General features: G+C 38.4%; 1 protein-coding gene across 2 annotated transcripts in view; it reads right to left on the minus strand.

Moving 5' to 3' along the window:
• Positions 1-12748, minus strand: part of niban2b (niban apoptosis regulator 2b) — a 61474-nt gene that overhangs the window by 6845 nt on the left and 41881 nt on the right. For both annotated transcript variants that reach the window (XM_041788540.1, XM_041788539.1), the window contains exons 6-11: positions 11926-12041; positions 10386-10490; positions 5952-6114; positions 5453-5640; positions 4901-5056; positions 961-1074 (exon numbers count right to left, since the gene is read on the minus strand). In XM_041788540.1, the coding sequence (XP_041644474.1) occupies positions 961-1074; positions 4901-5056; positions 5453-5640; positions 5952-6114; positions 10386-10490; positions 11926-12041 (842 nt within the window). The remainder of the gene's footprint in view (positions 1-960; positions 1075-4900; positions 5057-5452; positions 5641-5951; positions 6115-10385; positions 10491-11925; positions 12042-12748) is intronic.

The raw sequence follows: 12748 nt of genomic DNA on the forward strand, positions 1-12748 counted from the left end.
GTAAAAGGTCAAAATATGGGATTAATAGTCAAAGTTAGGAGTTAAAAAGGTCAAAATGTAATATAAAACTCAAAATCTAAAAAGGTAAAAATATGGCAGAATTTTAAACTATGAATCTAGAAGGTCATAATAAGACTTGAAAAGGTCAACATATGAAATAAAAAGTGAAAATAACATCTTTAAGTCATAATTGTGAGGTGTAAAATTGAAAGTATGAAGTGAAAACTTATTTCTTCTCCTAAATTCCTGACTTTTTATGTAATTGTTCTCACTCATACATTTTTTGATTTGTATGATTTCAAGATATCTTAAATCATCAAGGTTAAGTTTACATCTTTATACTGGACGAACTCTGCAGTTCTAATAAAAATATGATAGCTATGACCTTGTAAGCCAGGTATAACTGTGCTGGGCTGGGTCTGACCCCCAGGCCTCGAGTTTGACACTACTGCTTTAGATGGCGGCTTTTACTGTAATCAATTTCTGCTGTCATTTCGCTGTGAGCTTTTTAGACTTGTTTCCTTGAAGTGTCCATAGTTTCAGGACTCAAAAGCCACTCCCCCCATATCGTAGCTCTATGCACATTAGACACTTAACTTCAGGTTTCCTTTGTGCTGTGAAGAATCTTATGGAGTGGGTGTGGTGTAAGAGGACTCTGTAATGAGACGCCGCAAGCATTCAGATCTGACCTCAACTGCACAGGAGATTTAAGTCTGATGTGGAATTTGCTGCAATCCCTCATCCTAATAACCCTGAGCTTACAGATACCTTTCTTTCTCCAGAATGGAAGAATGGATGACGTTTGCTCAGAGCTGTGTCAGCTGACACCAGCTTACATCAACATTTTATTTTGTTTCTTTCAAAGCTCAAACCATAAAAAAATAGTTTGGATCCAAGCATGTAATTTCTACTGTGAACAGAGAGATGATTCATCTTTGCTGTAGTGTGTATGTGTGTTACCTTGATGACTCGATCCTGGCAGCGTTGGATGGTCTTACAGAGCTCGTCTGATCCCTGAGCCTCCAGACTCTGATGAAGGATCTGCTCAAACGTGTACACAGCGTCGTCCATTTGCTGTCAACACAGACACATCACAGAGAACACCTTCAATACGTATGCAAAGTTCCAGTGTACAACCCCAATTCCAAAAAAGCTGTGTAAAATGTAAATAAAAACAGAATGCTCAACAGCCGTGCAACAGTCCTTCATCTTATTTCAGCCAGTTCAGCACCTGGACTCTTCTACTGTGAAGCCATGCTGTTTTGATGGATGCAGTCTGTGGTTCAGCATTGTCTTACTGCAGTATGCAAAGCCTTTCCTTAAGGTGTTGTCTGGATGGTAGCTTATGTTGCTCTAAAACTTCAAACTACATTTCAGCATTGATAATTCCTTTCCAGACAGCTGTTCACAACATAGGCACTAATGCAACCCCATACCATCAGAGATGCAGGTTTTAGAACTGTGTGCTGATAACAAACTTGATGGTCCCCTCTCCTCTTTAGTCCACAGGACAGTGTCTGTGGTTTCCAAAAGAATTTCAAATTTTCATGATCTGACCACAGAACAGTTTTCCATTTTGCTTCAGTCCAGAGAAGATGGTGGCGTTTCTGGATCCTGTTCACATATAGCTTCTTCTTTGCATGATAAAGATTTAACTTTTATTTTTGGATGGCAGAGCCAACTGTGTTGACAGAACCACCTGAGTGCCCAAAGATCATAGGCATCCAAGCTTTACCTCTTTAAAAGGCTCCTCTAATACCTATTAACCTGTTATACTTTTATATGCTGTGCTGTCCAGGTCATAAAATGGTTGATGCAATTAGAACAATTTGCTTGAAAAATCAGCATTTTTTCCCACCAAATAACTGCATAATGGCTTAGTGTCTCTGTGCACTGGTGCATGTGTCTGGTGATAGGCCAACAACACAATAAGGGGAGCACTATAGCTGTCATGGTGCGCATAGTTTTATGTGCTTTAACTTAATATCACATTGTTTGGCTACACAGACATGTTCAGATGTGTACGAAGCCCTGGTGACTACAACTGACAAATAAAAGCAATTAAAACATGACTTCTCAGTGAATAATTCTAACAGCAACTTGTGACACATCTGTATTATCTTGTTTATTTTGAGCATGGAGAAGTGCTTCAAAGAGAGCTTACATTGATTGGGGATGGTGTTGCAGATTATGCCACGTTGCTAATGGATTTTGGTACTCATCCCTAGAACTAAATGTTTCCAAAAGAAACCATTTAGTTTCATGATGGTTGAAAAACACCCTACTACAAAAACATAATTTGGTTTGATCAACGGTCTTGAGGTGTGTTGCTTGAATGAAGCAGACACCTCAAGACCGTGAGCCATTTTTTCTTTTTTTCTTTGGTCAAGGATGCTCCAGAGAATCGTCTGCTTAAGGAGACAATAAAGAAAGCACTCAAGCTCCTCTCCTTATCTTTCAGAGGTTTCAAACAGCTCTCATCACGGTCTACACTCAAATGCCTGCTTGTCATTTTACTCAGTTAAGAACCTTCCTAACCAAAAGGACCAGTCAAGCCAACACTCCTCCATATTTTAATCTGTTCAGACTTCTGCCAAAATAAAGGCAAAATGTCCCAAAATTTATTGTTTCACAGAACCACATACTTCTTTGAATTTAGAAAATTATTTTCTTTCACTCATTGAACTTTATTGGACTTTAAACGGACTTTTACAAAATTATATTAACAGAAACACTTTAATGAAAAAAAAAGGAAAATTTACATTTCAAAATAATTTTCATTACATATAAAGCTATCAATTTTCATTTGACATGACATGAATAAAAATGGTGTCTAACATTTTTAATGCTAAAAAATATTTTCTGGAAAAAATGAAAAAATTACTGAAACAGAATAATGCAAACAGTGTTGGTACAGACTCGTTTCTGTCTGGTTAAAGACATATGAAACAGCTTCACAGTTTGAATTTGTTGTTTCGAAAGAGAACTTGAACTCTGAATGACCTCCCTGTCCGGGCCCTGGGCCCCACAGAGGAGGTCATGACAAGTGATTACTCCACTGGGAGGGGGGAATGCCTGAATGAATGACTCCTAGACCTCTGAGGATGAATTCTTGTGACTGGATAAGAGATGATTTAGAGACTCTGGGCCTTAATAAAAGAAATATGAGGGGAAAATGACATGGGGGCTGGATACAGACACATATTTTAGTATTTACGTCAAACAATTATGAAAGTTTGGAAAAAAGATCTAACTTCATATGTGTTGCATTTCACTACTTTGCTGTATGCAGTAGACAAAAATACTAATTTAGCTCTCTGGAAAGCTGAAACAGTTTGATAAAAAGGGGGAATTCAATTAGTAACCAAAAAAGATGATCTATTTTTTCTGTCTGTTTTTTAAACAGATGGAGGATAACTGACTCAGAGTTCTACTTCATTCTTTAAACCACTGGATAACACATCACACATGCACAGGTTGAGTTGCTATACTAACAAGGTCACGTGTGTCACCAGCTGACCTGGACAGTCTACATATTCTGGTGTCATCTGGGGATGAGTTCCTTTACATCCTCTCGCTATCAAGTGTTGGACCTTAGTAGCAGCAAACTCTTTGAAGCTAGTCACTGCTAGCTTTGCTGTGAGGGCAGTGTTTCCACTCCAAGTCCAGCCTTACTTGTGACCTTTTTTCTTCTTTGAGTGACAACAGTGTTTTTGCTGAAGCCAACTATTTTCTATCAGTTGTAACTGTGGGATTTTTTTTTGTATATGCCCTTTACTGACAAAGTTAGTGCTTTTGCTCCCTCACCCAGCACTCACGTTCCTTAGTATGTGTGGCATTGATGGCTAGCGCTTTCATGGGAGCTAGCCACTAGCATCTGTTTGCCCCTTTATTGGGGGACTTCGCTCCTTACTATCGGCTGGTGAAGGCAGTGTTCACGCTTCCCCTCTCACAGCTTGTTGGTGCCCTCCGCTTGTGCTGGCGGCTGCCATAATGTTGAACAATCATTGCTGTGCTGCTTGTATGGCTACTAATCACCAGGCTATCTGTGCTCCACCAAGGCCCATAAATCTTTCACGCCACGGACCAGGAAGGCCACTTTTAACCGCTGTTCTCCGTCATTCCCACCTTACAGAGAGCTGTATTTGTTGAATTGAGGACTGTTCAAATGTTGAGGATCCTAAAAATTCTTCAAGAGAATGAAAGTCAAACAGAGGATTTTTAAGGATACAAATATTGATCCTCCGCTTGAATTACCCAGAATCCAGAGCATGCCATTTTTCATTCTCTTAAGGGAATATATCCCAAATTTAAGAACTAGCACTTGTTATGTAAAATGTAAAAATTCGAAAGACTTTTTTTGTCACAGAATGATACTTTTTAAAATTATTTGGTCCCAAAGAGATAGGAGGACAAGTCTGTGCAAAAAAATACTTAGTCATAAATGTTAAATGTGTTTAAAACGTACCATTGTTTGTCTTTTTTATTTTTATAGTCCCATAACTTATTTGTTTTTCTAAATACAGTGACATTGCTGCAAGTTGTCCTAGATAAAGGATGCTTAGAGCTTGACTGTGCACCACTGGGTTGATATTTTATAAGCTTTTTAAGACAAAAAGTCCAGGTGAGACACAATGGTTAAAAAATAGCTTAAGGCACAGAGGGTTAAATAAATACTGACAGGAATATCAAAACTTTAGGATGAAGGGCTTTAAATCACAAGCTTAACTATCATACTTTCATTTTTGAGATGATTATTTGGAAAATTTAAGAAATTTGGTCATGAGTCTGGTCAAAACCACCATCACGCACTAAACCATCAAGATTGAAACAATACCTGGTTTAAAAGCAGCTAGATTAAATTAAACTGGATTAAACAGCAGTTTTATCAGAGCCTTACCTCTCTCATGAGGATCTGGGCTCTCTGGACAAACACTGATGGGCTGGAGACGTCAAACCTCTGCTGAAGACCCTCCAGACTCAGAGACTCCACCTTCTCATAGCAGCTCTGCATCTTCACCGGATGGAATGCAAGCATGGAGATCTTCTCCATGTGCTGAGGAAAGAGGAGAAGAGAAGGGGAATGAGAAAGGGGATGTGAGAAAAGAGGGAGAACGGGGGGGGGGAGACGATGACAATAAGGAGTGAGGCAGAGGAGAAGGGATGACGGGGGAGGATGAGGGGGACCGCAAGAGTAAAGGAGGTTTAGGCAGGGGAGAGAGGAGGTAAAAGAGGATTATTGGTCCAGGAAGAGGAGGAGAAAGAAGGGGCAGAAAAGGTAGAGAGTGGGGTAAGAGTGGGGAGTAAGAAAATTTAAATCACAACTTTACGTTAACTTCGTATCAACAGTCAGTGCTGATACCACTTCAAGCCTTTTTAAAGTCTACACAGCCATGAATCAGTAACACTTCTCTCACAAACACTTAAAACCTCCACTCCCCCTCCTCCTCACCTGTGCCACCGTCTCCTTGGTACCCTGGTTGAGCGTGTTCTTACTCATGTCCACCAGCTCTCTGAAGAACACGTCTCGGACCTCGAAGAAGCCTCGGCTGGTCGGCTCCATCAGGGCGTCCAGGATGGAGCTGATGTACGGCTGGATGCTCACCTTCAGCAGCTTCTCCGCCTTCGGGAGAACCACAGCTGTGAGAGATGGAGGAAAATATTACTGAGAGAGGAACAGGGAGGGCTTTAGTGTTAGATACCTTTGTTATCAGTGAAAATGCAGAAACTAATGATATAAAGTAGCATAAAAAAGACAAAACATGAAGTTTTTACAGTACCGCTTTCAAAACGAATTCATAAAGTTTTTACTTTTGTAAAAATAAAGGCACTTCTACATAGTGCAATAGTGGCACTATTGTGAACTTAAAGGCCTTTCTGCATTTATGATTAGATTAATTGTGCAGCACTTATTTCAGAGAGTGAGTAAAAATGTCTGCTCTGTGGCTGACCTTTAATCTTGTTGGTGACGTGCTCCTTGGATGTGATGATCTGGTCCATGTCCGTTCGTATGGATGCTTCCAGAGAGGAGCGCGCTGCCTCACATCTCTGCAGCACGGCCTCGTACTGAGCCTGGCACTGAGTTTGCACCAGGCTGTACACCGCATCACTGATCTGCAAACAACAACAACAACAAAACATCATCTAAGATAAATAGATAAAAAGCTAAAAAGACATTTTACTAGGGATGCATGATAGTATCGGCAAATATCGGTATTGGCAGATTTAAAAATTTCAGCTGATATTCACAGTTGAAACCAGAAGTTTACATACACTGTATAAAATGACATAACATTTTTTTTTCTCACAGTCTGACATTAAATCAGACTAAACTTTTACTGTTTTAGGTCAGTTCGGATTACCAAAATTATTTCCATTTACTAAATGCCAGAATAATTGACAATTTTTTATTTCTTTCTTCAAAGTCAGACTTTCACTTACATTTTCTTAGTATTTGGTAGCAATGCCTTTAACCTCCTGAGACCTGAACTTTTTTCTCCCCCTTATCTGGGATAGTTGGGACCTGATACGTTGAAACATCAGCCTTGTCTTTGAAAAGGAACTTCTTGGAAGTTTTCCCTTCCAAAACCCAAACAAATTCCCTAAAATTTCTGTAAAATTTTTTAAACATATTTTTAAGGTATCCCATGATAAGTACCACAAAGTTTCTTTAAATGATCCTCAAACCTTTCATAGAACTATATCATAAAATAACAATTTTGCAAAAACTTCTTTGTAAATTTAGGACAATGACTCTAAACATACCGCCAGATCTACAATGGAATGGCTAAGACTGAAGCATATTCATGTGTTAGAGCTGCCCAGTCAAAGTCCAGAACTAAATTCCATTGAGAATCTGTAGCGAGAGTTGTAAATCGCTGAATATCAGCATATATGCATGAGTAAATTCTGGCCATGTATAATATAATAAGTTAGCAGAGATTTAGGCTCGACCAACAGATGTTTGCTAGTTGAGGTCTTTTTCTTTATCTATCCTCATTCTTTAAACTTTAAAGTGTGTTTTAACTACAAAAGTTGGATTGTTCATTCTTCAACCTCAAAGTGTGATCAAAGGACTGATGTTTTAGGGGCCTTCCACAGGGAGATAAGTTTAGGAGTATTCTCCATGACCACATGAGCAACAAGTGGTCATAGAGAACAGCATACGCCACATGTTCTTAGAACCAGTGAAACCAGAACAGCAGTCAGGAGAAAGTTATGGGTGTGCTTGCTCCCCTATCTCTTTCTCTGTTTTTAGCATATTTCTGTGATAGCGTTAGAGCATCTCTTACGTACCTGGCGTGTATACTTCGTTTTCAGTCAAAGTGAAAGGTTCTTTATCAAAAAATAAATAAATAAAAACAGAAAAAGATCGTTTTCTTCTCTGTTGGGACAAGGCTTAGGTCTGAAAAACATATTCAAATATGGGTATCGATATCAGTATCGGCTCAGAGAAATCTGTAAATATCAACATTGATATTGGCAAAAATCCAATATGGTGCTTCCCTAAACTTCACTGATCCTGCAGGAAAGCTGGTAGCTCTCCAATGGGAAAGAGATATTTTTAATTTTTAAATCACCTGCCCACACGTGGACTACACCTAAACTTAAACTGCTGCTCTGAAGCTCTCAGAGTTCTTCAAGGCTTTCTCGTCCTCCATTCACCTTAGACACTGGTGATGTGAGGTTGTCTACTTTGGCACTAAGGATTGTTTAACATTTAAATGCACATTAACTTTCTCACATCCTCATCAGGGTCAGGAGACAGGAGTAGATTAAAAAGTTTAAGTTTGGGCCAAATAGCACTATCAGTAGAATTCACATCATTAAGTTGCAAAAAGCATTATCCCAAAAGTGGTTTTTAAAGTGTGAGACAGTCCTCCACTAGGGGGAGCCAGAGGACTTCAGGGATGGCATGGTGTAGTGTAATGTGATCTGGAGAGAGAAGCAGAAAGATTTCATCCCAAAACGACTGTTTAAAGTTTGGATTGTCATAGAAAGGTCAGAGGTTGCTTTCTTATTTGGCACAACAGGTGCAAATCATCAGTTTTAAACCCATACTATGTCATTCTTTGGACAAGGATATTAACTAATATTACAAAATCTGCTACAGTAAAATTTGAATTTGGAGTGATGTAATATTAGAAGCCTTTGATTGATATCAGATGATTTTATGTACCTTAATTACAGAAAAAAAACTCTGGATGATTTAACTTCTGAGAGGTATCTGTTCTTTTTGTTAAAAATAATGTTTTGTTGGAAGTTAAACTTGAATGTGAACATTAAAAATAATGAATGGAACAAGATCTGCAAAAAGGCTCAACAAAAACTGCCAATACCAATTTAAAGCTTCTCCAATGTAACAGGCTTATGCAGACTTGTATAACCCCTGTAAAATTACATAAGTATATCAATAATATACCTGACACATGTTTTAATAAAAAAAAGAATATAAGTTCACAGACTTCTCTATACAAAACAAACACTTGTCAAACACTTAGTCAATGGAGAGAATCACATATATCCTGAAAAATAAATTGGAGATTTACAAGGAAATATGGAAACCATTTGAGGATTTAATGAAAAATGGTGACCTGGGAGAGCTTCTACAACAGAAAAACTGAGAATAAAATAAAGAAATACAGTGATAACCTGCAGAAAGGATGGAGCAGGATTTAAATCTTTAGGTTATGGTTTATACATGGCATATATGTATGTGTGTATGCATGTACAGATCTTTTTTCTTGTAAATTAGTGTTTAAAGAGAGTATCCAATATATCTGAAAGACGGTGGGTGCTGAATGTTTTCTTTTGCTCTTATGTTTGTTAATGTCAAAAGGGAACAAACCTACAATATACTGTCTGTACATTTATTGTGGATTAAGCTACAAAAGACAATAAAAACACTGTTGAAAAAAAGAATATTTTTGTATTAAATAAAAAATTGTGTTTCACTGTACAGTGCCATTTTTTCATTTTGTAAATCTTTTATTACTTAAATGAAAAGCCCTGAATTACCTTTAAAAAGGGAACCATACTATGGATGTTTAAGTTAAAACATATTGACTTTAAAGCAAACATTTTAAGTACCAAACATTTTTGTTTCCTTTCATGTTCTCTGATTACTCTAAAGCACCGATCTGTATCTTTTCTGCACCGTTTCATAACCGTGATCACGTTTTCAGGTCTCTTTTTTCCTATTTCAGAATTTCTCTTGAAAAAATTTACACACATGACTTTAAATATTTGCTCTATATAATATTCTATATAATATTCTGCTCTATTTCAGCCCCCCAGACTTTACATATTAATATGGCATATACCAGGTTCATGTGTGGTTTTGTGAGTTTTAATGATGTTATATCGGTGGCATACGGTATGATGTTGCTGTAAAATATTGCATGATTTTTGATTTACAACTATAAGGATTTTTATACATGGAGGGGTTTGGTTAATTATGAGCAAATTCATAGCAGGAAAGGAGCAGAAAGAGAGCATCTGATGGAGCTTTGCTCATGTCCAGGTCAGGCAATTTATATTTATCACGAATTTAACAGGAGACTTCAGACTACAATAAATGCATCTAAGGACACATGACACGCTGACATTTCCTTCTCTCACTACGTAGCTAGACAACAAGGGGAAGCCTGTATCTACCCATAAATGGTCATGTAGCGATTGCATACAGATGAAAAAAATGCAAGGTGAGAGGCCTATCCTGGTGTGTTCAAGTATGCCCAATCCACCAGCAGAGGAGTGGATAACCTCGTGGATAATCTCAGCAGCTTCCTGTTAGCCTGTTAACCACTACCTTATAACATCAGGATTCTACGCAGCTGAGTGGAGACCGTCAACAGGGCTGGAGGAGGAGTTTTAAAATAAAAAATGTAGCTTAAAGCTGACGATGTAGATTGATGTTTTGACGTTTTATTTGATCGACCAACGGATGTATCGATACACACTGATGAAACATTACACCCCTATTATGCAGAACTGTTTTGGCGCCATTGCACCCCCCTCCTCTGCTGGCTTGCTTTCGCATTTTGTTTATTGCCATAGACATCGAGACAGCAATATGAAAAATATGATGTGCACATCGCACAATCATACATATTTGTGTATGATCAGTTTTGATGTTTCCAAAAAATGTTTAACAGGAATTAAACAGCATGAATAGGCTTCAGCAAAACAGGGCTATAAGAAGTCATTGAAGGTGAGTCATAGATGTTTAAAACTGAGTTGTTTAAATATTTATTTTTGAAACCCTATTTTTCATATAAGTGAAGGGTGTGAGCAGCATACATTCTGTTCTATCAGGGGGAGGCTGACTCTCCCACACTAGAAAACCCCCTGTTCCATAATAAACATGTGAAGGGTTTTCTTACCAGCATCCAGTTCCTCTGCCTCTCGTGTAGTTTCCCTTTGAGGCGCGGAGAGATGAGCTCCCTCAGCTCAGGGAGGAGAACCTCCATCACCAGGTTGGACAGAATCTGCAGGAAAACAAGATAAGAAAGGTGTGGTGTTGAACTTCTAAGAGTTTGACTTTATCAGTATAATAACTTGTGCATTTCTAAACTAAAATTTAGAGGTTATATATTGGTGATGCACAGTATTATCAGCATTACATTGGTAATGACAGATATAAGCATGAAAGTGTTTGAGCAAAGGGAGAAATGAACCTTACTGATGACGACAATGGCTCAAGCAGTTGCTCTGATGTGTTGAAACCAATACCTCCATTCCCAAAGTGTGATCTCACTCTTTATACAGTATTTGTGAGTAAAAAGATAAAGAAGAGAGAGAGAGGGGGACATGGTCTTATCTAACAACTGAGCTAAAGTCTCCTGGAACGCCTCAGCTTTTAAGTCTATCAGCTGTTTTTAAGTAGCCTCTTTTCTGTGCATGGGTTGATTTATTTCAATCTTTGCCGCATCCAGAAGAACCTGTTCCCTGTCTGAGTAGTAGAAACCTGCACAGGCTTCATCCAGACGTTTAATCTGCCTTCAGGGCACAGAAAGCATGATTGAGTCTAAAGTTAGAACACTTAGCAGACAGTAAACATGCAAAAGTTAAGAAATGAGGTGCAGACAGGAATGTGGCAAATGTGTGTGATGTGCTGAGATAACAATGCACACAAAGAGCTGTCAAGATCATATATCTGCTTCACCAACAAGAACATAAATTGCAAGATGGTGTCCATCAGTTTCAACTAAGGCTGAATGATTTATCATATGTTTATCGTGATGGCCACGTGTGCATGCACAATAGTCACATCGCAAGGATGTGTGATAGTAAGATGAACTGAAGCAAGCCACACTGCCACTCCTGTGCTTTTGGATTTTCAAACATTTTCTTGTTTCCTTGACAAACGTGGAATTAAGTCTGTCTGAAATCATCATCAGACACCACAGAAGTGAGCTCTGTGCAGCAGAGTCAGGGGGTTCTTCTCTCTTAACAATTTGGTATCCTTCCCTGCGTTGTTTCCTCACTTCTTAGCTCTACCCAGCGAGGAATTGAAAGAGAGATGTGAGGAAAAGACAGGAGCAGAGGCAGAAAATGAGAAATTCTTCAGTGTCGGTCTAAGGGTTGTGTACAAGAATCCATTCTGTGTTCAGTTTCATTCTATGCCCTCTGCGCATTATGTCCAACTACACGCAACTTTCCCTCTGCTCTTGCTCAAGTTGTCCACAACGTTCAAGAAGGTTTCAACATTTGTGTGCTGTATCTCTAGAACACTTTGATGGAATTTGACCCTAAAAACTTTTTTCATTTCAAACTTGAGTTCAGTTTTATTGAAGGGGACAATGTGGAAGAAAATCCTGTACTGTAGATTAAGGTGAGTTCCTTCCAAAAGATGTAAAAAGAACAATGCATCCTTTAAAAACTCAACATAATGCCCTGATTAAAGAAGGGGGCTATGCTTACCTGTGATGGAGCACCACACATCATCTCCCAGGTGCCATAGTTCCCTTTAGCCTGGCGGTAGAGTCGTACTGCGTCTGTGAAGGCGGGTGTTTGGACTTTATTCTCCTCTGACAATCCTGGAAACACAGAAAGAGAGTTAGACCTAGTCCACAAACATAGTTAAGTCTTCCTCCTCTGTTCAAAAAAGCTGTTCATATATGCTCAAAAATATATTCATCTAAACAAAAATGCAAAAACACACTCCTGTGTGATATAAAGAGCCAACCATATCAGCAGCAGTCTGTCCTTCTATGTAAAACAGATAGAGAGTAAAAGAACTGTGAAATATTATTTCACAGCTTATTAAATCACTTCAAACACAATAAACCTTCTTACTTAATATAGTGACTAAAATGAAGGGACTTCTTATTGAACAGAGGGGACATTTTGAACTGATAACAACTGATTGTTGTTTTTTTTACCATGTCTTGACTCAAGACTGCCATCCTCTTTCAGTCCAACAGGTAAAACCTACAGCTAAGCAGATTATTAAAATATAAGTTTGTTGTATTTAAATGTACCTACATATAAACACAAAGCTTTAATCTCACTAATAACTTAAATAATAACAGCTTTAATGAAGGAATCTATTGGGGTTTGTTGCTTTTACTTTTTCATCATTGCATCACAGGAGTCAGAAGGAGTGTGGGAAAGAGAGGATTTCTAAAAAAAGGAACTTCTCTAAATTCCTCTGCTCGCCAGGCCTCCAAAGAAAATAAAAGTCTGTTTTTATCCAGAGCGGCCTGTTCACGCCGAGCTGTGTGATAAAGAAATCTCTGAAATA

The sequence above is a fragment of the Cheilinus undulatus genome, linkage group 5 (assembly GCF_018320785.1).
Source record: "Cheilinus undulatus linkage group 5, ASM1832078v1, whole genome shotgun sequence".
Classification (NCBI taxonomy): Eukaryota; Metazoa; Chordata; class Actinopteri; order Labriformes; family Labridae; genus Cheilinus; species Cheilinus undulatus.